We start from the raw sequence: 20,136 nt of genomic DNA on the forward strand, positions 1-20,136 counted from the left end.
CAAAGTACAAGGACATGCGGATGTGTTTTGCCTAAATAATTTCATAATTTTACTTAATTGTGTAAGAAATAATAAATATACACATACATGTATGGGATGCTCATTTTCTTTTTTCTTCTTTTTTTTTCTGGAAAAGTTATTGGCTTTTCAACGATGTTTATTATCAATCTTTATTCTTTTCTAAGTTAAATTTTCTCTATAATTTTTTTTGTTTTTGCTTTTTCCGCATTTCAAGATTTTGTCTAATCGTGCAACGAGAAAAAGGAAACTTAATCTTTCCCAAAAGAAGTAGCTGCATACGTAAGTTAGTAAGAAAAAAGTTTCGAAGATTCTACCCATTTCTGTTATTCTAGATTATCATTATTTTTCCTAGATTCTTTGGTCTTTTAAAACTTTTAGAGCATGCATTGTTTTGCAAGTATAAATTTACAAATAGGAGCAAATCACACAAATCCCTTTAAGTGTTCAATTTTCACACATCATCACTTTTAAATGTACTTTTTGTATCTAAAATATCCCCCAAAAAATCAGATTCATATAGTAGTTTCCTATGATGAAAGAAAGGGAAATAATAAAATCTTGATATACGTTGTGCATGATTTGAATTAAATTATAAATATTCATATGTTCCATTTAGATAATTATATTAAGTGGTGTCACAAATTGCTATGCGGCAAAACAACCACATTATATATTACTAGTACATAGCAAATTTTGCCCGCAGGGACTTAGCGCAGTTGGTTCCGGGAGAGCAGATATTGCTACAAGTGGATAGCTAAGTTTTGATGTTAATAATCTAGTAAAGAGAAAGATTCTATCTTGGTGAATATCTAGCTAGTATACCATCAAAAGAAGTGAAAAGAAAAAGGAAAAAGGAAAAGGAAATTGAGTTGGTGCATGCATTTTTTGTCCTTTCCAAATACTTAACGATCAACATATCTTTATTTGTAAAAGATAGGAAAGAAAAATTATAAATTAATACTATAAAATTAATATACGTATTGAGGGAAAGAGAGAAACATGGTTGCTTTACAAAACCCACCTCCTTTCTCCATGCATAAATGGAAAAGTTTTGAAGATAAGACTACTCAATTGCATATTGACATCATATATATTGACGAACATTTTAATTTGGGAAAGTATTCTTGCCATATAATCGCACGTTCACATCAATACCTAAAATACAAGTCGACGTGATTAAATAAATTCAAACATACTAAGTACTATAGTACTATTTGCAATTCTACAAAAATTATTTATAAATTCAAAATCTCGAGTGTTTAAAAACAAAGCCAAATTCATCTCATTTAAAAGAAATGGCCCTAAAAAGAATCTTGAAAAGAGTCATATGTAAATATTCAAACAAATGAAAAAGTGGACATACAATCACACATTTATGTCTCAAAATGTCAACATTATTGGTCGGTCCAATAGGACCCCTTGAGGCCACACCCAATTCAATATGTGACAACTTTCATTTCATAAATTTTTGAATACGTATAAATTATTAAATAAATGAATAAAATCTTAAATAAGCAGCTTATCAACCTCATCCCCCATATTTCAAATTCTATTATCTAATTATCAATACATATAATGCCTCTTTCGTTTTGTTAAGAGCCAGCCTTAATCTTGGCTACACACTATTTATAGAATCTACTAATATAGTATTAAAAAATTCGAACCAAATGCATTTTCATCATCACTCGAAATTGTAACACCGTTTCAAAATTGGTTCCAAAATTATTCAGTGTGTATCCGATTACAATGTGATTACATTTTGTCTTTTGAAATAGAACCATGATTGATAGAAGCTAAATCATCATATTTACATGTGCAAAATTTACCACTAGCAAACAATAATAGCAGTAAAATAATATTCCGTGATTGAAGCCAATAATGCAAGCTTCAACTATAGGAATGATTTATGAAAGCCAAAAACTATTATCATACACAATTATTCAGATGAATTATTCATCATATGGCCGGTCGTTTTCTATCTTGGCATAAAATTAGCACACATTCATTGTCACCACTTTTGTGCTCAAGTACAGTACCAAAAAAACAGTTACATATATCACCAAGTGCATACTCAATCCACAGTCATAAAAGAGTGATGCTAAATGGCCACATTATGACCAGCCACACAAGGTTAAATTAGTAAATTTAAGTATATATTAATAAATAAAATATTAGTTATAGTTAGTGGATGACTTAAAATTACTTATATATCCTTTGCCTTATTTTTTTATTTATTTATTCTCATCTCAAATTTTCAGACGGAGGAAATCTGTATACTATTTCAAATTTCAATATTTCAAATAAAGTTGCATTAATAACTACTCCACTTCCTATTTAATAGCCCTCTAATTGGAATTTGAATCAAAGCAGACACTAATTAATTGAGTTCTATTTAAATGCCCAATCGATTAATATATTGTTTACTATACTACAAAATTAAATTATATATTAACAAAATGTATTTATAAATTTGAAACATATAATACTGAATCTTAGTTAGCATGAAGCGTAATTTTTTAAATGAAAAGTTAAAAATAAGTGTATTAGTAACTCAATTAGAGAAAATTAATCCGCAATTTTTTTTATTATAAGTTTTAAATGTAGTTGAACAATTAGATGAATTTTAGATTCAAATGAACAACTAAATAGTTACTTCTTATAATCGAGTGAATTTTCAATGAATTATTTAGTTACATGTTATAATAAAGTGAATCTAAACAGAATCTAAACAGTAGAATTGTTCGATTTAATCTAAGATTCAATTAAATCGAGTAGTAACAGTAAAAAAAACATAAGTGAATCAATTTAATCAATTACCTTTTATATACTATGTTTAGATGTAATTATGCAATAAAGGTGAATTTTAGATTTAGATGAACAATTCAACTGAAACTAAGCACTATTTAATTGTTCAATTGGTTTTAAGTTCAGTTAAATTATTTAGACACATCTTATACGATTAAATCTAAATAGTAGAATTGTTCGATTTGGTTTGAGATTCAATTGAATTGAGTAGTATCAGTGTATCAATTAAATACCTTTTATATACTATGTTGAGATGTAATTGGGCAATAAAGGTAAATTTTAAATTCAAATGAATTAAGTAGTATATGTAACAAATCTAAAGTGTATTATTTTAATTGATTACCTTCTATATGGAGTAGTACTATGTTTAGATGCAATTGGCCAAAGGTGAATTTCAAATTCAAACGAAGAATCCAAGTGAATATAAGCACTACTGAATTGTTCAATTGATTCTAAATGCAATTGAATTATTTAGTTACATCTTTTAATCGGGTGAATTTAAACAATCGAATTGTTCAATTTGATCTAAGATTCGATTGAATTAAGTAGTGGCGTATTAGTAAAGTCTCAAGTTGTCAAGTGTATCAATTTAATCGATTATTTTTTTTATATAGCATGTTTAGATATAATTGAACAATAAATGTGATTTTCAAATTCAAGTAAATCTATGCACTATTAAATTGTTCAATTGATTATAAGTTCAACTGAATTGTTCATGTGAATATAACTTCAATTATATTGTTTAATTTAATAACTCAATTGAATCAAACACCAAATTAATATAATAGTATTAAATTAGATAATCGGATTCAATACTTTTAAATTTTGATATAAGTTCAACATTGTTTAATTTAATAACTCAATTGAATCAAACACCAAATTAATATAATAGTATTAAATTAGATAATCGGATTCGATACTTTTAAATTTTGATATAAGTTCAACTGAATTGTTCATGTGAATATAACTTCAATTATATTGTTTAATTTAATATCTCAATTGAATCAAACACCAAATTAATATAATAGTATTAAATTAGATAATCGGATTCGATACTTTTAAATTTTGACTAGATTTTTAGATTAAACTTAATTTATTCAGGGATTATTTGTTGCTTAATTATTATTATATCCATTTTTAATTAATATTATGTTGTATTCCACATTTTTCTTAATTTAGTTGAAATAAATAAAATTAAATATAAAATCCAAATAAAATTAAATATAAAATTGAAATATTTTGACATTTTCTAAACCCAAACGTAGAGTTGTTAGAAATCATATTTTCGAGATTCATTTTCTTTGGAGTAATTTTTCATGGCAACTTTACTTTTAGTCAAACAAACATGTATATCAAATTATCAATTTAATCTATTACATTTTGCATTCATTTTTAGATTAATTGGACAAGTAAGGTGAATTTAAATTCAATTAAACAGATAAACTGAGAATCAGATTTTATTGTTAAAATTTGCGATGGAGTTACTGATTTTATTTACTTAAAATTGTGTATGATAGATAGGATGCTTCTTTGATTGCAAGATTTCAATTAATTGTCTGCAACATCTACATTTACATTCCCACTCCTTTTTCGTTCATTTATTGGTCCATTTATCAATACAAGCATGCTGCTTCCACTAGTTGTATAATGTACATTTAAATTCCTGCTCCTTTTTCGTTCATTTGTTTGTCCATTCAATTAGGAAGATAACTTTTGCATTCTAACCTTTAATTGCATAACTGGACTTGCACTCCAATTGTCCCTTATTATTCATTCATGGGAGAAGGGATGACCCTGATGGAACACTTTGGAGATCAACAAAGGGCAGTAGCAATGAGTAGAGCAAGAAATGGAGTACTAAGAGCATCTCCAATGCTATTAGGCCAGCCATAGGCCAGCCACTCTCTCTCCCTGCCACGTCAACAACACTAAAAATCCACCTGCCACATCAGATTTAGACCAGCCATAGGCCAGCCGCAAAAAAAATAATTCAAAATATACTACATTTACGGAATTAAAATTACGATTAAATTACGGAATTAAATTTACGAGACATATACGGGAAAATTCATTAATTGCATTTAAAAAGGTACATAGATAAAAAAAATTACATTTAAAAAGGTACATAATAAAGAAAAAAAACTATCGCCGTGCAGTCCTCCGTGCCCACAACTCTTCAATTATATCATTTTGGAGTTGAATATGAGCATCCACTTGGCGCATGTCGGCAAATTCCTTGAGGCGGACGGCTTCATCGAGAGGTACCCCACGTCGTACGCTAGGGGTGGCCGTTCCGTGGCTTGGACCGGCTTCATCGTCATTGGCCCAACTAGTCAGTTGTACGCCTTCGTCTTCGACGATCATGTTGTGCAGGATAATGCAGGCGTACATTATTTGGGATACGCATGTGACATCCCACAAACGCGTTGGACCCTTAATTGCTGCCCATCGAGACTGGAGCACACCAAATGCGCGCTCCACGTCCTTGCGCGCCGACTCCTGTCGTTCCGCAAAGTAGGCCTTCCTTTCATCACTTGCGTGCCTGATCGTCTTCACAAAGACAGGCCACCTAGGGTATATCTCATCCGCCAAGTAGTAGCCCATATCATGCCGGTTGCCGTTGGCCACAAACGAGACGGCTGGACCGACGCCCTGGCCCTTCTCGTTGAAGAGGGGAGACGAGTTCAGGACGTTGAGGTCGTTGTTCGACCCGGCTACCCCAAAATACGCGTGCCAGATCCACAGCTGGTAATCAGCTACGGCCTCGAGGATCATCGTGGGATTCTTTGACTTGTAGCCGGTCGTGTAGGCCCCCTTCCAGGCAGTCGGACAGTTCTTCCACTCCCAATGCATACAGTCTATGCTGTCTAACATCCCGGGGAACTCATGCTTCTCCCCGTGCATCTGCATCAAATTCTGACAATCTTCGGGAGTAGGGCTTCGAAGGTACTGCTCACCGAAAACGTTCATCACGCCCTCACAGAAATACTTCAGACATTCCAGGGCTGTCGACTCACCGATGTGGAGGTACTCATCCCACATGTCTGTCGCGCCTCCGTAGGCCAACTGCCTGATTGCCGCCGTGCACTTTTGAATAGGGGTGTGGCCGGGTCTGCCAACCGCATCGTGCCTGAAACGGAAACACAGATATCGACGCTCTAATGCGCCAACGATACGCATAAACAACTCCCTGCGCATTCTAAAACGCCGCCGGAACATGTGTGCGGGAAACCGCGGGTTCTCCGAAAAGTAGTCGTCGTACAGCCGCTGATGTGTAGCGGCGTGATCCCAATCAATCACTGCTAGGCGGTAGATAACCCGTGGAGGGCGAGGTATCGCCTGCTGTTCCACCCTACGCATGTACCGCTCCATCTCGCGGTTCATGTAGGCATTCATAGCCTCGTTCATCCTCCGTTCGTACTCCTCAGCATCCCCACCACTACCACCACTGCTACCACCCGCGTTACTCATCGCTCGATGATGCTCTTGTACAGAAAGTTAGAGAAAGAGAAAACTCGTTAAAACAAGCGGTGCAAATGAAAATGAAACTAAAATCGCGTTTATATAGGTTTTAAAAAAAAAAATTAAAAATCGTCGTTGGCCGATCGCTGGCCGCCACAATGGCGGCCAGCGCATCGGCCAGCCACACGCAATCGGCTAGCCTTGGCCGGTTTTTTCGCCGAAATTCGGCTAGCCTGCTCCAATGGTTCGGCTAGCCGACCGGCTAGCCACGTCAATCGGCTAGCCGGTCGCTAGCCTACCATTGGAGATGCTCTAATAAACTCCTTCTGACATTTTATCAAACTCATACCGTGCTCATGTCAATATAAATTTATTCTACTTTATCTTACAATGAATCTAACCAAAAACAATAACAAAAATTTACAGAACATCAAAAATACCTTCATAGAAAACCAAAAATATCCACATTGGAGTCTTTCCCATCGCCGCTATATCGATTGTGAACTTCAGTCAAAATATCAAAATTACGTAGACTCTTTCTCGAGAACTTCTCCACTTATTCAAATTTTGTCTAAAACATGTAAATCGGGGCTTTTTTGCCTCTAAACCTATTCAAATTTTATCCAAGAAAATGTAAATGTGTGACTAAGAATTGCTGCGCATATTCTTTTTCAATCTTATTCTCGCCGATTTGCAAAATGGGGACTTTTTTTTGCATATTTATGTGGAGATGGGTGAGGGTTCCAGATATGGGAGAGAGAAACTAAAAATGGGTGAGGGTTCCAGATATTTTCAGTCTCAAAGTCTCGCTGCTGCATCAATTTTTTTTTGTTTTCATATTTTTGTGGAGATGAGAGGGAAAGGCTCTAGACATGGGGGAGAGAATGCTGAACATGATAGAAGAGAGAGAGAGAGAGTGGTGACGACGCAAAATGTCATGGCTCCAAATATGAGAGAGAAACTAATACTGGCTTGGATATGAAAAGAAGAAGAGCAAAGAGCCAAATATAAAAAGGATATAAACGTAAAATTAATTACTAACTAAACCGGAAATTTTAAATAAACCGATTTTTTTGCTATAAAACCAGTTTATGGCTGGCCATAATGTGGCCACATAGCATTTCCCATCATAAAATCAACACCCTCAATGGGATCATTACACAAGCAGAGATACAGCTAAATCACATGTTTTCATCTCTGGTGAAGAGAAAAAATTGAGAAAGAATGACATGTTGCTTTAAGATTCCCCATTTGCATACATTCAAACTATACACTTCTAAGTTTGGTCATTACACTACTAACGGGAAATACTCGTTACATGAATTAAAAGGCTAGTTCCTCAGTTAGAATTCAAGGAAGCAGGAAATGTGTAGTTTAAATTTGCAAACCTTCTCAATCTCATGATGTCTATTTGAGTGGTCATTTCCAGGATCATGATGATCGCGTTTATCGTTTGTTCTTCTCCTCGTCCTTGACTTTGTCTGTGTCCTTATGCTTCTTCTCCTTATCTTTAGACTCGTTCTTTGATTTCCCAGCAACAATAGGAGTGCTCTTCTCAGGCTACAAATATAACAAGACTAAATCAAATATTCCAAACAATGAGCATCAATCTTTTGAAAGATGATATAAGTGCTATCAAGCATTGACAACAGATTGTGATACTGATATCAATGTAAAAAGTTCAGCTAGAAAGATCAACTGTAATAAAAATTCCAACAAATAGAAGAGTTCACCAGATACGCTTCTAATCCCTCTAGTTTTTTTAGAAACTTCCATGTATATGACTAAAAGGATTTGCTAACCATATATAAGGAAAAAATAGATTTAGTCATCTGTGACTAAGGGTGAACAATTACATCTCTTTGGTGAAGAGACTATTTTAGTTATCAACCAGAATTCATGACCAATATTTGCCATCTAATAGAGGGAATACTGAGTCTTCGTTACTCAGTAACTAACATCCAATCCCCAGCATACTTACAATGCAATGCTAGAAGTCACTGCAATTCAGCTACAAACATAAACACTTGTGTTATGCATATATTTGACTTGAATTTCAAAGACAACTCAACTGAGAATTGTATGCCTTGCTGATGAACAGCCAAAAGGTTACAACCTTCATATTAACAATCTTACCTCTTCCAAACTTCTTGTCATCAGAATCCATTAATCGGCACAAATCACATGCCGCACCTTGACAGTGTTTGGGTTTTTCTTCACCGAAGTCCTTGAGAGAGCGCCGCGAAGAAACCCCCGGCAAAAATAGTACACCCTTTGTCCCACCATAAGTGAGACGCTTCTTTGTTGAATTAAAGTGGAGAAAGTAAAGTAAGGTTATCAAATGCATACGATCTCATAGAGGAGAATATCAAAGTAAAGATTTTTGAACTATTTATCAGAGGCATGATCAATCCCAAATGACAGGGTCTAGTACTCCTCAACATATAGCCCAATGGAGAAATTAAACTTATACTAGAACCTTTAGACTATGTCATACAAAAACTTAGCACAGTTTAGAAGTTATTAGACTTCATTCAGCTTCAGTTATTACAATTTATGAATCATGCTAGGACGGTTAAATGTCTCAAGTTAAGAGTGCTTATAAATGATTTAAACTATGGTTATTTAGCAGTAGTTATATTGCCTTCAAGAAAGTATTTATTCTTCAAATGCATGGATAAAGGTTATTATAAGGTAACACTATAGAAATGACCTTTGCTGCGACCACAAGTGGCGTGCATCATGAGCCAAACCCGATGAAGGATATTATAAGAGGGCCTCTAATTAATCAATGATGTTTCAACTAGTTTGTACACAAGGAGGGACCCACAAGCACGAGGCTTGGAGAATGAAGAACGGTACATGGAGTCCAAGCCAAAGGATCGGGCCAAGGAACCCCAGTGGCATGGGCGGACACATGTATAATAAGGGTGGGGCTAAAGCCCTTAATAAATTTTTTTTCTAACCTATTTTTTTTTTTTTTTGGTAATGTTTTTAAATTTATCCAAGTTTATCACAAATTATTATGTAAAAGTTCCGATAAATATTCTAATATACCTAAAAATATACTTTAAAACAAAATTTAGAAATTTTAGACCAACGCCGATAATACAGAGGCCTCTACACAACCGGGTAGACTCGGGCACCTAAGTCCTAACTACACCTAGATGTAGTCTATTAATAATTAATATCTTAATTTTTTTTTCATTCTACTTGATCAGCTAGCTAGTTGTATAATTTTAATATTAAAAATCATAGTATAAAAATCACATATTCAAATAACCCTCACGTTTTACAGCCATTATTTTTTATTTAGAATAAATCAGAGGATCTGTCGAATATTCCCACACAAAATCGGCATCAATCAATTGTTCAATAGAATTGCAACAATTAGCCTTGTAAAGAGGAGGACCTATCTTTTAATATTCAAATAGCGTTGTTGTCGATATCATTTGATTACTTTATTTCCTGGTATTTCTCCAACACCATCACCATACGAGATTCGATATCAAGTACTAGCAACAAACATAAATATTAACTAAACCAACCACAAGTCATCATTTTTTTTATAGTTTATATATCTTAAATTCTTGTTCATTTAACAAAAAATTTAATGAAATCGTAAAATATACGAAAAATGTACCGTGTAAATTAAGTAACAAAACTATCGACTATATATAAAGTAACATAATATCAGTTTTTACATTTAATCGCGGCACATAAATAGTCAATTCTCAGTGATAATAACCGTTTGGATATTCCATTTGATATGAATGAATATATATGAAGGGAAAAACATTATCGTTAAGTAACCAACACCAACCAGTCCAAAAATCCGTGGACTTTCACCATATATAAACAACTCTCCCAGACTTATTTCATCACACGCAATTCAAACTAACCAATCTCGATCAATTCGCCATCCTCACGCAACACCATGACCCCTTCTGATCTCACCGCGCCTCGACACCTAGTTTTTGCACTGGTTTTATCGATTGGATTGGTTTGCGTCGCGGTAGCCAATGCCGGCGATGTTCAAGGAGAGTTGCTGCTGAGAGGAGTTGCCGCGCAGAGGGAGTTCGATTACTTCAAGCTCGCTCTCCAGTGGCCGGGCACCTACTGCCGCAAAACTAGTAAATGCTGTGCCCAAAATGGCTGCTGCCGGGGGTAATTTCACTATTCTTTCTTCATAGCTAAATTTCCCCAAAATTTGCATGCGTTTGGTGTTTGCTCGTTCTGTTTCAGATGTAATTGGCTTCGGTTGTTGATAATTGGCTAGTGTAGATTGATTCCAGGCTTTATATTGATTTTTTTGCTCACTTCTATGAACCTTTCTTCAATTTTCTGATTTTATTAATTTGTGCAGGTCAAATGGACCCACGGGGTTTACAATACGTAAGTGCACTGATTTACATGGTTTACACTGAAACTTAGAGTATTCATATAATCATATACTATTTGCTTTTTCAATTCTGCGTATTGCATCTGCATGAGCAATTTGAGCATACACAGAATGTTGTGCATCAAAAAATTGGGATATAAATAATGATAAAAGAATTTGTTATCCGCTTTAGTGATGCAAATTAAGATGACGAGATGTTGTCTTTTTCTTTGCAGATGGACTTTGGGCTGATTACAATGATGGATCTTGGCCTTCGTGTTGCTCGGGTAAAAAATTTGATGCTAAAGAGGTACAGAATTGCTATAGTTTGAAAACATATGAGAATTATTATGTGCTTTCATGCAAATAAAATTTTTGTATACTTTGATTTGGGCAAAGGAAAGAGAAGTGGAGCACAAATACTTGCCCCCTTAGTAGTGTCTCATCATTTGATTTCTTGTGAAGGACATTGGTTGCTGCCAGGGATAACCTTGAGCCCTTGAATAGGTTTCATAATGTTCATGTCCGACATGATCATTGTTTTCTAGTGATAACCAAGATATTAGTTCCTTTTGTGGACTCACTAGATATATCATTGTTTAATATCCCGAGTAAGACAATTTCCTAGAAGCTTCACTGGCTTCACAAAATTTGGTCTGGGTTTGGTTTGAGGGGGAGAGTGAGTGTCTTCATGGGTGGTTTTTCCCACTTTACTGATCCCTATCATATTTCAGGGTCTTTACTTTTCATACAATCCTAATAATTTGTGTTCTCAGACTCCTTAGTTCTACAAAAAATGATTTAATGAACTCAATTTTCTAAGTATTAATTACTCATTAAGCAACACAGGGGTGTGTTTACTTTTCCTGGAAAATGAACACTGCCCTTCATAAAACTTCTTCTTCTTGTTGCTATTACTATTATTATGACTCATTGTCATATCTTATGAAACCTGTTAACCTGCAGATTTCAACATTGCGTGAGGCACTGTATAAGTATTGGCCAACTTTAAGCTGCGGTAAATCAGCGAACTGCCATGGTGGAAAAGGATTATTTTGGGAACATGAGGTTTGTTGATTTATCTTTGCTGAACTTAATAATTTGTGATAATATTTCACGTAACTAATAAGTTCTTCTTTCCCTTTGCCATTTTGGGACTGCAATCGTCTGGAAAAAAGTGGGGTAAGCATCTCTTGAAGTACAGATTCTAATTTTGTCAAATCCTGCTATATTAATCTCAGAAAGCTGATCATACACACGCTGACTTGCACATGTTTAGATTGACATTGACTTGAGATAATGTTTCTGGTTACGCATAGCAATTGAATTGCCTAATCCTTGCTATGGCATAAATAATTATCTCTCTTTTAGTCATTTTAGTTGCGTCTCCCGTCCAGACTAGGCCAGCACTATATTCTGTGTAACATTTTTTAATGATACTGACTACATGTGATTGGACTTATCGAACCTGTATACTAGTATTGGTATAATCCTATTTTCACCTCCAACTCTGCTCTAATTCTCAGCAACCTGACCTTATAATAGAGAAACCTAGATAGACCAAATTATTTCATAAATCATCAAGAAGCTTGAAAATTCTTTGCAACTTTGCATGATTTGCTCTTAAAGTCTGTAGGTGTTGTTATGTCTATCTACTAGGTTTATGTACAACCGGAGAAGCAGAATATAATATTGAGCCCTAGGTATTTTCATGTACCTGAGCTTCTGTATGTCACAATACAATAGTCTTTATGAATTTTCATGTAAGGTTCTTCATCTGTCAATTAACATAAAGAACGTACACTTCGAATAGGGAAATTTGGTTCGAGTAAAATTCATTTGAACTAATTGAACCATCCACTATCTTTTAGTGCTTGTGCTGCTCAAAGCAGATGTACTCTAGTTACCAGGATTGCTCCTCCTCCTAGGAATATGTCATTCATGCTTGTCATTTTCGATCTGCATCACTAGGGTACACGATCTGGATCACTAAAATGGGTGACCCCATTACACATTCAGATAAGGCCTTTGGTGATTTATATGGTCAGTTAGTCAACATAAATATTTTTTTTAATGTCATAGTTGTTTGTCTAATGAAATGTCCCTTTCTTCACTTCGATTTCTTTAATATCTATATTTGTAACAAGAATTCATTATACTCCTTAATTTTATGTTAAGAGTTTTTACATCATGAAGTACAATTTTCTAATTATCAAGCCAAATGCACTTTTCAAATGTTCCACCTAAGTCACTAAGAATTACCTCTGATAGCCTGATACAACGTACCACCCAAAGTACTGTTGTGCATACCCTTGCTTGTCCCTCATTCTGAATTATACCGCATTCCTAGTAGCTACGAGATGTACAATGATATTGATTTTCAGAACTTCAGAATCTCAATCATTGGTTTCGTATAAACATGTGTTGTCTGTGTTTATTCTTTATTGTGCATATAGTATTTTATATGTTGTAAAATTATTGCAGAATAACCTAACTATTTTCTTTGTTAATGGTCTGTAGAAAAACATGGAACATGTGCTGCTTCAGTAACAGGAGATGAATACAATTACTTTGTGACAACTCTTAATTTGTACTTCAAGTATAACGTCACGGTATGGCGCTATCCCTATTAATGCTTTTGTATTTGCTTTGCCCCTTGAAAATTCTGTATGTCTTCATCAGGCTTTTTATGTACAGTCATGGATATTTAGTATGTTGCATTGCCCACTCATATTAATAGTAGCTTTGTTTGCCTCTTAATGAGTAGTAATCACAAGCTCATAAAGTGGAGTACAAATTTAGGGAGCTGCTTCTAAGGGAAAGTTTGATTTGATCAAATAGCCTCAACTTAGTTTTATGATCATTCTTTTTATTCAAGATATGGCCTATGTGGGTCCAGCTGGTTCTGCTCTCATGTTGTTTCCAACAATAATAGATCCACATGGACGTTGAGCTAGTTAAAGTACTCCCTCCGTCCCACAAAAGATGTCACACTTGTGGGACGGTATGGGATTTTAGGAAGTTTTGTTTTGTGTGTTAAATGGAGAGAGAAAATATAATTTTTATATTCATATGAGAGAGAATTTTTTCCAGAAAGGGAAATGTGACATCTTTTGTGGGACAAAATAAAAAGGAAAGTGTGACATCTTTTGTGGGACGGAGGGAGTATTAAAGTGTAGCATGTGCCAGTCAACGGATAAGTCAATGTCACCATCTTCACTTTTATTTTGTGCTCTCCAGTCATTAAAGAAGATCCATCTCCACCCTCCTCTCTATCTTTTAGGAGCTCCAACAAACCCAAACAGTAGTTATTAGTATACATGCACATATTCAGTATCCCCCAACAGAGTTCGAGTTATGCTATATAGGTATGCCTATGGAGACATGGCTAGTGTTAACTAAAGGATAGTTGGTTGGGTTTAAAATGGAAGAGTTTAATATACGTGAGGGATTCCAAATGATGGTTCTTGGTATGTAGTATCTGAAATCATATTATGTCCATGATATAACCATTTTCCTAGCTACTCCCATTATTAAAAATTATTAAATTGCGATACCATTGCCATTGAAGGATTTAACCAAGGGTCCCCCTATTATTATCTTTGCCTTTAATATAGGCTGGTTTCTCTAAGTGACTTGCAGCCAGGGTATAGTTTTTTTCCAGACATCTACAGGTTACCCGTGAGACATGAACTGAACAGATAATGAGCATTGGTTACGAGTGATCAGTTGACTAATGCTATGGCCTGACTTGTTTGTGATGATTAATATATATTCCATTGGAGTATAGTGAATTTCTTATACTAGTTTTATTTCCATGGAATAGTGCCTATTATATTGGAGAATAACATTTCAGATTGTGACTGTTACAATCACAGCTAAGCATGTTTTATTTTCCATTTAAGTCGCTCCTGCCTTAATTGATATGTGTTTTAATCTGTGCAGGAAATTCTGGCAAAAGAAGGATATGTAGCATCTAATTCTGAAAAATATCCGATTGGAGGCATTATTTCAGCCATTCAAAATTCTTTCCAGGCAACTCCAGAAGTTGAATGCTCAAGTGGTGCTTTGGAGGAACTGTACTTATGCTTCGATAAGACTTTTAAGGTTAGACCATGTATCCATATCCTGTGAATTCCCTTATCATTAGTATTATTTATTTTTCCCATCCTTCTCTTGCTTGCTATAATCCCTTTTGACTTAACTATTTGACTGCTGACTGTAGTCACTAGTCTGAAATTGTTTTAACTCGCTTTTTTTGCAGCCTCGTGATTGTGTGATTGGAACCACCGCAAACAGCGGCACACTTACTGCATCGAAATGCCCCACCTATGTCTCCTTGCCGGATCTTGCCTCGTCAAGTAAGTTCAATTTTCTATCCTCCTACTTATACACCATATTTTTCAGTAGTACATCACCTCATAAACTCTTTCTCACTTATGAAATCAGCAGTTTTTCCTACAACAGGCTTTTTAAAGCTAAAATCTTGATGATAGGAGACCTGACATTTTGAGCATCTTTAGTCATCTGATCCTTCAAATTCCCAATTATATGTCGTACATGCGATATAGTAGTTCAGATCACCTTGTTTGATTCCTTCCTCGTTATCACAAAATAGCTCATCAAAGCTACGTCTGCCTCTGCTTCTACTTTTTATGCGTCACTTATGCCTGTAAGAACCCTTTCTGGTTGCAGATCTTGAACGCAGCCGTGCATATCCCACTCTGAAATCATCCATCTGAACGAGGTGAGGATGAGGAGACGCGACTCATCTTGCTACGCCTATCAGGCAATAAAAATTTCCAGGAAATTCATCTGCAGTTAAAACCTGTTTACATGGAGTATGTATTATGTTTAACTTAAGATGTGTATCATGCCATATTATACTGTACGGAGACGTGAGATATGAATTTCCTGGTGTAGAGAAATGAAGCAAATTTAAGTTTGTTTAAACACTTGGTAAATGAAATGTGAAATATAATTGAAAATGAAGATTATTTATCCAAAAGAAGGCCCTCTTTCCTTCATGGAAAGCCTCGGCAAAACCGTTCGAATTTTCCTTCAAAGCAAGGACATCTATTTATAATTATTGAAAGGAGGAAATATAGCATGTAATTCTATATTACGTAGGCATTCTTTTTGACACCCATTACTGCTCCTCTTCTCCAAGTAATAGTGTATAACCTGGTCTTCAAATAGTTCATTAATCTGCAACCATTAACGTTTAAGTTTACTTTATTCTCTTTATACAATCTTCATTAGTTTAATTTAAAATTTGTGTTTTCTAACTAGTACTCCCTTCGTCCGCCATTAGGAGTCTCATTTTTTGGCAGCACAGGTTTTAAGAAATGTTAAGAAAAGTGGGCAGAAGAAAGTTAGAGTAATATGGGTCTCACTTGTATATGGAGTATTAGTTTTAAATGAAATGTGAGTGGAATGTGGGACTATATTACCATTTATGGTAAAATTGAATCGAGACTCCTATTATAATGGTAAAATTATAATGGAACAATCCAAAAAATACGACTCGCGTGCAGTAGGACGGAGAAAGTGATATTTAGAGTTCTTCTCACTCTCATTTGACGAGATTATAATGTTCTATTGCATGTAGGGGTGAGCAAATACTCAAAAACTGAATATTTGATTTAAACCAAACTGAAATTCGAGAATTAGACTTTGTTTGGATTTTGGTTGTGTTTGATTCAACTTTTGATAAGTAGTAAAATTTAATTTTTGATTCAGTTCGATTTAGATATATTAAATAATTAAAGAAAATACTCCCTCCGTATAGAAATAGGTTGAATTTCCTTTTTCGTCCATTCTATAGAAATAGTACATATCCATTTAGGGTTTGTTTGGTAGAGGGGACATGCTAGGTTTGACAGATTAATCCCATTTATTCAAAGCGTTTGGTAGGTTTGACACCAGTCCGCTTGACCCGGGACTAAACCCACGTGACCCGGTACTTTTAGCTGGATTATGTGGAAAAGAGCAGGTTAAGTGACCGGGACATTTTTCAGGGTTTATGATCCCCCTTTGTAATATGGTCTGTCCAACTCAGCACATTTTCCCCCAAAAACCCTTTTGCATTATGTAAAATTAAGACATCTCAATTTTTTTGAACAAAATAGGAAAGGCGCTTGTTCTCTCGTCATTTCGAAATTAGGGTTCTTCACCAAATCAGAGCCCAAAATTCATGTGGTAATCTCCACATCGAGACGAAGATACCAGGTTTCACGTCGTCCGAATCTCATATGCTATCAGACGTTGGTGTACCGAAGGTATTCTTCATATCTTCATCTCAATGTCAATTTTTACAGTAAGATAACATTAAATACTGAACCATTACTTGTGCTTGGGTAGTTTTGGTTTACTTAGACCCCAATCCACAATGTGTAGTGCTGATTTGTTTACGACTCTAAATTGGGTAATTATTCATGTTAACTAAATGGGTCCTGAATTGCTTCCCCAATTGCTGATTTTTTGGATTTGGATTTCGTTAGTCAATAATTTGCCCATGTACTCAGATCCTTATTGTTTGTCAGAATACACAACTACATTCCGTTGAACATGCTGTCAAATTTGATTTCGATATGAATCATTGTGCTAATTCTCGTTTTACCAAGACTGTGCAGTTCTTCTTGGAGAATTATGGCAAGTAGAAAGGTAGTGAACGAAATGCTTCTTCAGGTTATGTCTGACATAATTCGGGACCATCAGTTCGACATCATATGTGTTATCCTCATCTACCTCTGTAGCATTAGACGGGGATGACGAATCTGGTAATGCTCTTAGATCCAGCTATTCGTATACCCGGCGGATGCCTCAACAGGTTCGGTATATGAACCGACTTACTAGTGTCAGTGATGTGGCTTGACTTGATAATTTTGCGAATGGATAGAAACGCTTTTGGGAGGCTGTGTATTATGCTTCGACAGACAGGTGATGTTGTCGATGGCCGGTATGTCACCGTGGAGGAACAAGTAGCAATTTTTCTTGGAATTTTAGCCCATCACAAGAATGTTCGAGTAGTGAAGTTTGATCATTGGAGGTCAGGGTATACAGTCTCCAAGTATGTCCACGCTGTCTTGAGGGTTGTGCCCGAATCCGTTGCTGAGGATTGTGAGGATCACAGATGGCAATGGTTCAAGGTTGATTTCTTTTTCCAAATGATCAACACTGTTGGTAGTAAGGTATTTCATATGTTTGCTTTGGGCAGGGGTGCCTGGGAGCCCTTGATGGCACGTACATAAACGTGCAAGTTCCAAATGTTGACAAGCCCCGCTACCGCTCTCGAAAGGGGCAAATTTGCACCAATACCCTTGCCGCATGTGATCGTAGTATGAGATTCGTTTATGTGCTCGCCGGGTGGGAAGGATCTGTCAGGGATGCTCGTGTCCTGAGGGATGCCGTTAATCGCGAGAATGGATTTAAAGTTCCAAAAGGTATACTACTGTCACGTTAAAGTAGTGACTTAGCAATCCCCTATATATTCATAAAACCGAATATGAATTTTCACTGATCATTACTTTGTAGGAAATTACTACCTTTGTGATAATGGATATGCAAATTGTGATGGATTCCTAACACCATATAAAAGTATCTGATATCATCTCAAAGAATGGGGCTCGGCTAGTGGGGCGCCTCAAAGCCCACATGAAATCTTCAATATGAGACATACACGTGCTCACAATATCATCGAACGTGCTTTCGCCGTTTTGAAAATGCGATGGGGGATACTGAGGAGTGCTTGTTACTACCCGGTGAAAGTTCAAACGCAACTCATTTTAGCATGTGTTCTTCTACATAACTATGCTAGAACAGCAATGCCAGTGGATCCCCTCGACGAACTCGCTGAGGTATATGACGAAGCCTTAGTCGCAGCTGCTGACGACCCAAATGTCCAAGGAGATTATATAGATTCTGTGGAGCCATCAAATGCTTGGACACAAATGCGTGATAACTTAGCGGGTTCCATGTGGGATGAGGTATTTATATTCGTGATTTCATAGACTAACCCAGCTTCGTGGCTTTTTTCAATATTATGCTAATTTCCTTCGGATTATCTACTTGTGCAGTATGCGAGTCACCATATTTGACCGCCACAAGCCATCTATTAATTAGCCTTGGACCGGAGCAGAATCTATCCACCGGGATATGCTACTGATGCCATAATAGTTGTTTAGCCTACTATGATCCATGTTTTTTGTTTAATCAAAACATCATATTGTAAGAGTTGGACGAATTATTTGCCTATTGCTTTTTAACCTTGCAACCAGGGGGGAAGTCCTTTCTGTCTTTTGATTTGCACAGATGTAATCCTCTTCTACACTGACTTTTGCCTTACATATGCAAATTATGATGGGTGATATACAATAAACATCGTGTTTTGGTTTACCTCAAATGTCCCTGATGCGAGTTGAAATACGAAGACAAAAGTGCACAATAAAAACATTTCCACAAGTACTGGCCATTACATAATATTTGTTAATATTTGCATAATTCCATGTTTCTATTGAAACATGAATATAAAAGGAGAGTACAAAACAGAGGCAGTAGCGTTTGCCTTTTCATAATATTGTTTAATATGTGCATAAGTCACGTTCCTATTGAAACATGAAGACAAAAGTGCACTAGGCCGATCATGCAACATGGGCATGGGTATTTAATCCATTCCATATTCAGGGGCGATGGAGATCACCCCGTGGATTTGGGTTGTTGGAAGCTTGCGATGATCCACCTGGTGATGACTTCGGGCTAGGCACATGGAGGTGGGCAGGCATAATGCATGTAAGTGCGGTTTTCCTTATGGCTTTCCCTCGAGGGCCTGGCACGTAGTAGACGGTAGGCGGCTTGTTCGAGGACTCTTGGTCCACCGACTCAACCTCTTCGTCAAAGAGCTTGTGCTTCACCTTTTCACCGATCACCATAACGGGTGAGTTCACCTCCTGAGAAAAGTCGCCCAACGTCAAGTCTATCACATTGCGGCGGGGGATGGTAGTGTCGGATAGCACGACGATTTCTTTAGGGACAACGACCTTCCATGTTTTGGTGCTCTCTTACTTCACATCCACTAGGCCGAAAAGGGTGGTGAGTCGTCGGTATTTCGGCTCATCTTCATAGTAGTATGCAGTGGCAAAGGGGTTCCCCTGCATAAGACACAAGCATCATATGATTCACTTCAACATAGCAAAGTGTTAAAATGGACGACGTATTACCTTAATTAGCTGTCCCCAGACTCTGTCGCAAGCATCGACAACCTTGAGGTGGGGATACCACCATACTCCATTGGTGAAGACAATGGCGTTAAAGGTCTCGTAGCGTGTTCCGAGGTGGACCACTCTAGCCTTCAGGTCGTCGATGCTGAAGGAGATAGCAGCAACTGCTTCGACCTTTGCGCGTGCCGCAACTAAAGCCTCGTCAGTTATGCCAGGTTGTTCATCACCTTGATGTTCCTTCATGGACAC

At 36.3% G+C, this 20,136-nt stretch overlaps 2 protein-coding genes across 2 annotated transcripts; both read left to right on the forward strand.

Annotated features, from left to right (window-relative positions):
* Positions 1-10,106: 10,106 nt before the first annotated feature.
* Positions 10,107-15,622, forward strand: LOC125193464 (ribonuclease 2). Its single transcript, XM_048091613.1, has 9 exons — positions 10,107-10,455; positions 10,655-10,683; positions 10,906-10,979; positions 11,636-11,737; positions 11,848-11,851; positions 13,190-13,281; positions 14,615-14,776; positions 14,934-15,030; positions 15,365-15,622. Exons 1-9 carry the CDS (start codon positions 10,226-10,228, stop codon positions 15,409-15,411), a joined length of 837 nt encoding a protein of 278 aa, XP_047947570.1. The 5' UTR covers positions 10,107-10,225; the 3' UTR covers positions 15,412-15,622.
* A 1,817-nt stretch (positions 15,623-17,439) lies between these two features.
* Positions 17,440-18,768, forward strand: LOC148932416 (uncharacterized). The gene is made up of 5 exons (XM_089065092.1): positions 17,440-17,501; positions 17,571-17,820; positions 17,889-18,114; positions 18,494-18,657; positions 18,748-18,768. The coding sequence occupies exons 1-5, from the start codon at positions 17,440-17,442 to the stop codon at positions 18,766-18,768; spliced, it is 723 nt and encodes a 240-aa protein (XP_088921218.1).
* Positions 18,769-20,136: the final 1,368 nt, after the last annotated feature.

Source organism: Salvia hispanica, chromosome 2 (genome assembly GCF_029641045.1).
Source record: "Salvia hispanica isolate PSC_SH4W2 chromosome 2, Shi_PSC_v1, whole genome shotgun sequence".
Taxonomy (NCBI): domain Eukaryota; kingdom Viridiplantae; phylum Streptophyta; class Magnoliopsida; order Lamiales; family Lamiaceae; genus Salvia; species Salvia hispanica.

Coding starts and splice junctions, on each gene's coding strand:
- LOC125193464 (XM_048091613.1), top strand. CDS start 10,226: ATGACCCCTTCTGATCTCACCGCGCCTCGACACCTAGTTTTTGCACTG. Junction 10,684..10,905: donor ACCCACGGGGTTTACAATAC/GTAAGTGCACTG, acceptor TTTTCTTTGCAG/ATGGACTTTGGGCTGATTAC. Junction 15,031..15,364: donor GCCGGATCTTGCCTCGTCAA/GTAAGTTCAATT, acceptor TTCTGGTTGCAG/ATCTTGAACGCAGCCGTGCA.
- LOC148932416 (XM_089065092.1), top strand. CDS start 17,440: ATGACGAATCTGGTAATGCTCTTAGATCCAGCTATTCGTATACCCGGC. Junction 17,502..17,570: donor CCCGGCGGATGCCTCAACAG/GTTCGGTATATG, acceptor GCGAATGGATAG/AAACGCTTTTGGGAGGCTGT. Junction 17,821..17,888: donor ACAGATGGCAATGGTTCAAG/GTTGATTTCTTT, acceptor TGCTTTGGGCAG/GGGTGCCTGGGAGCCCTTGA.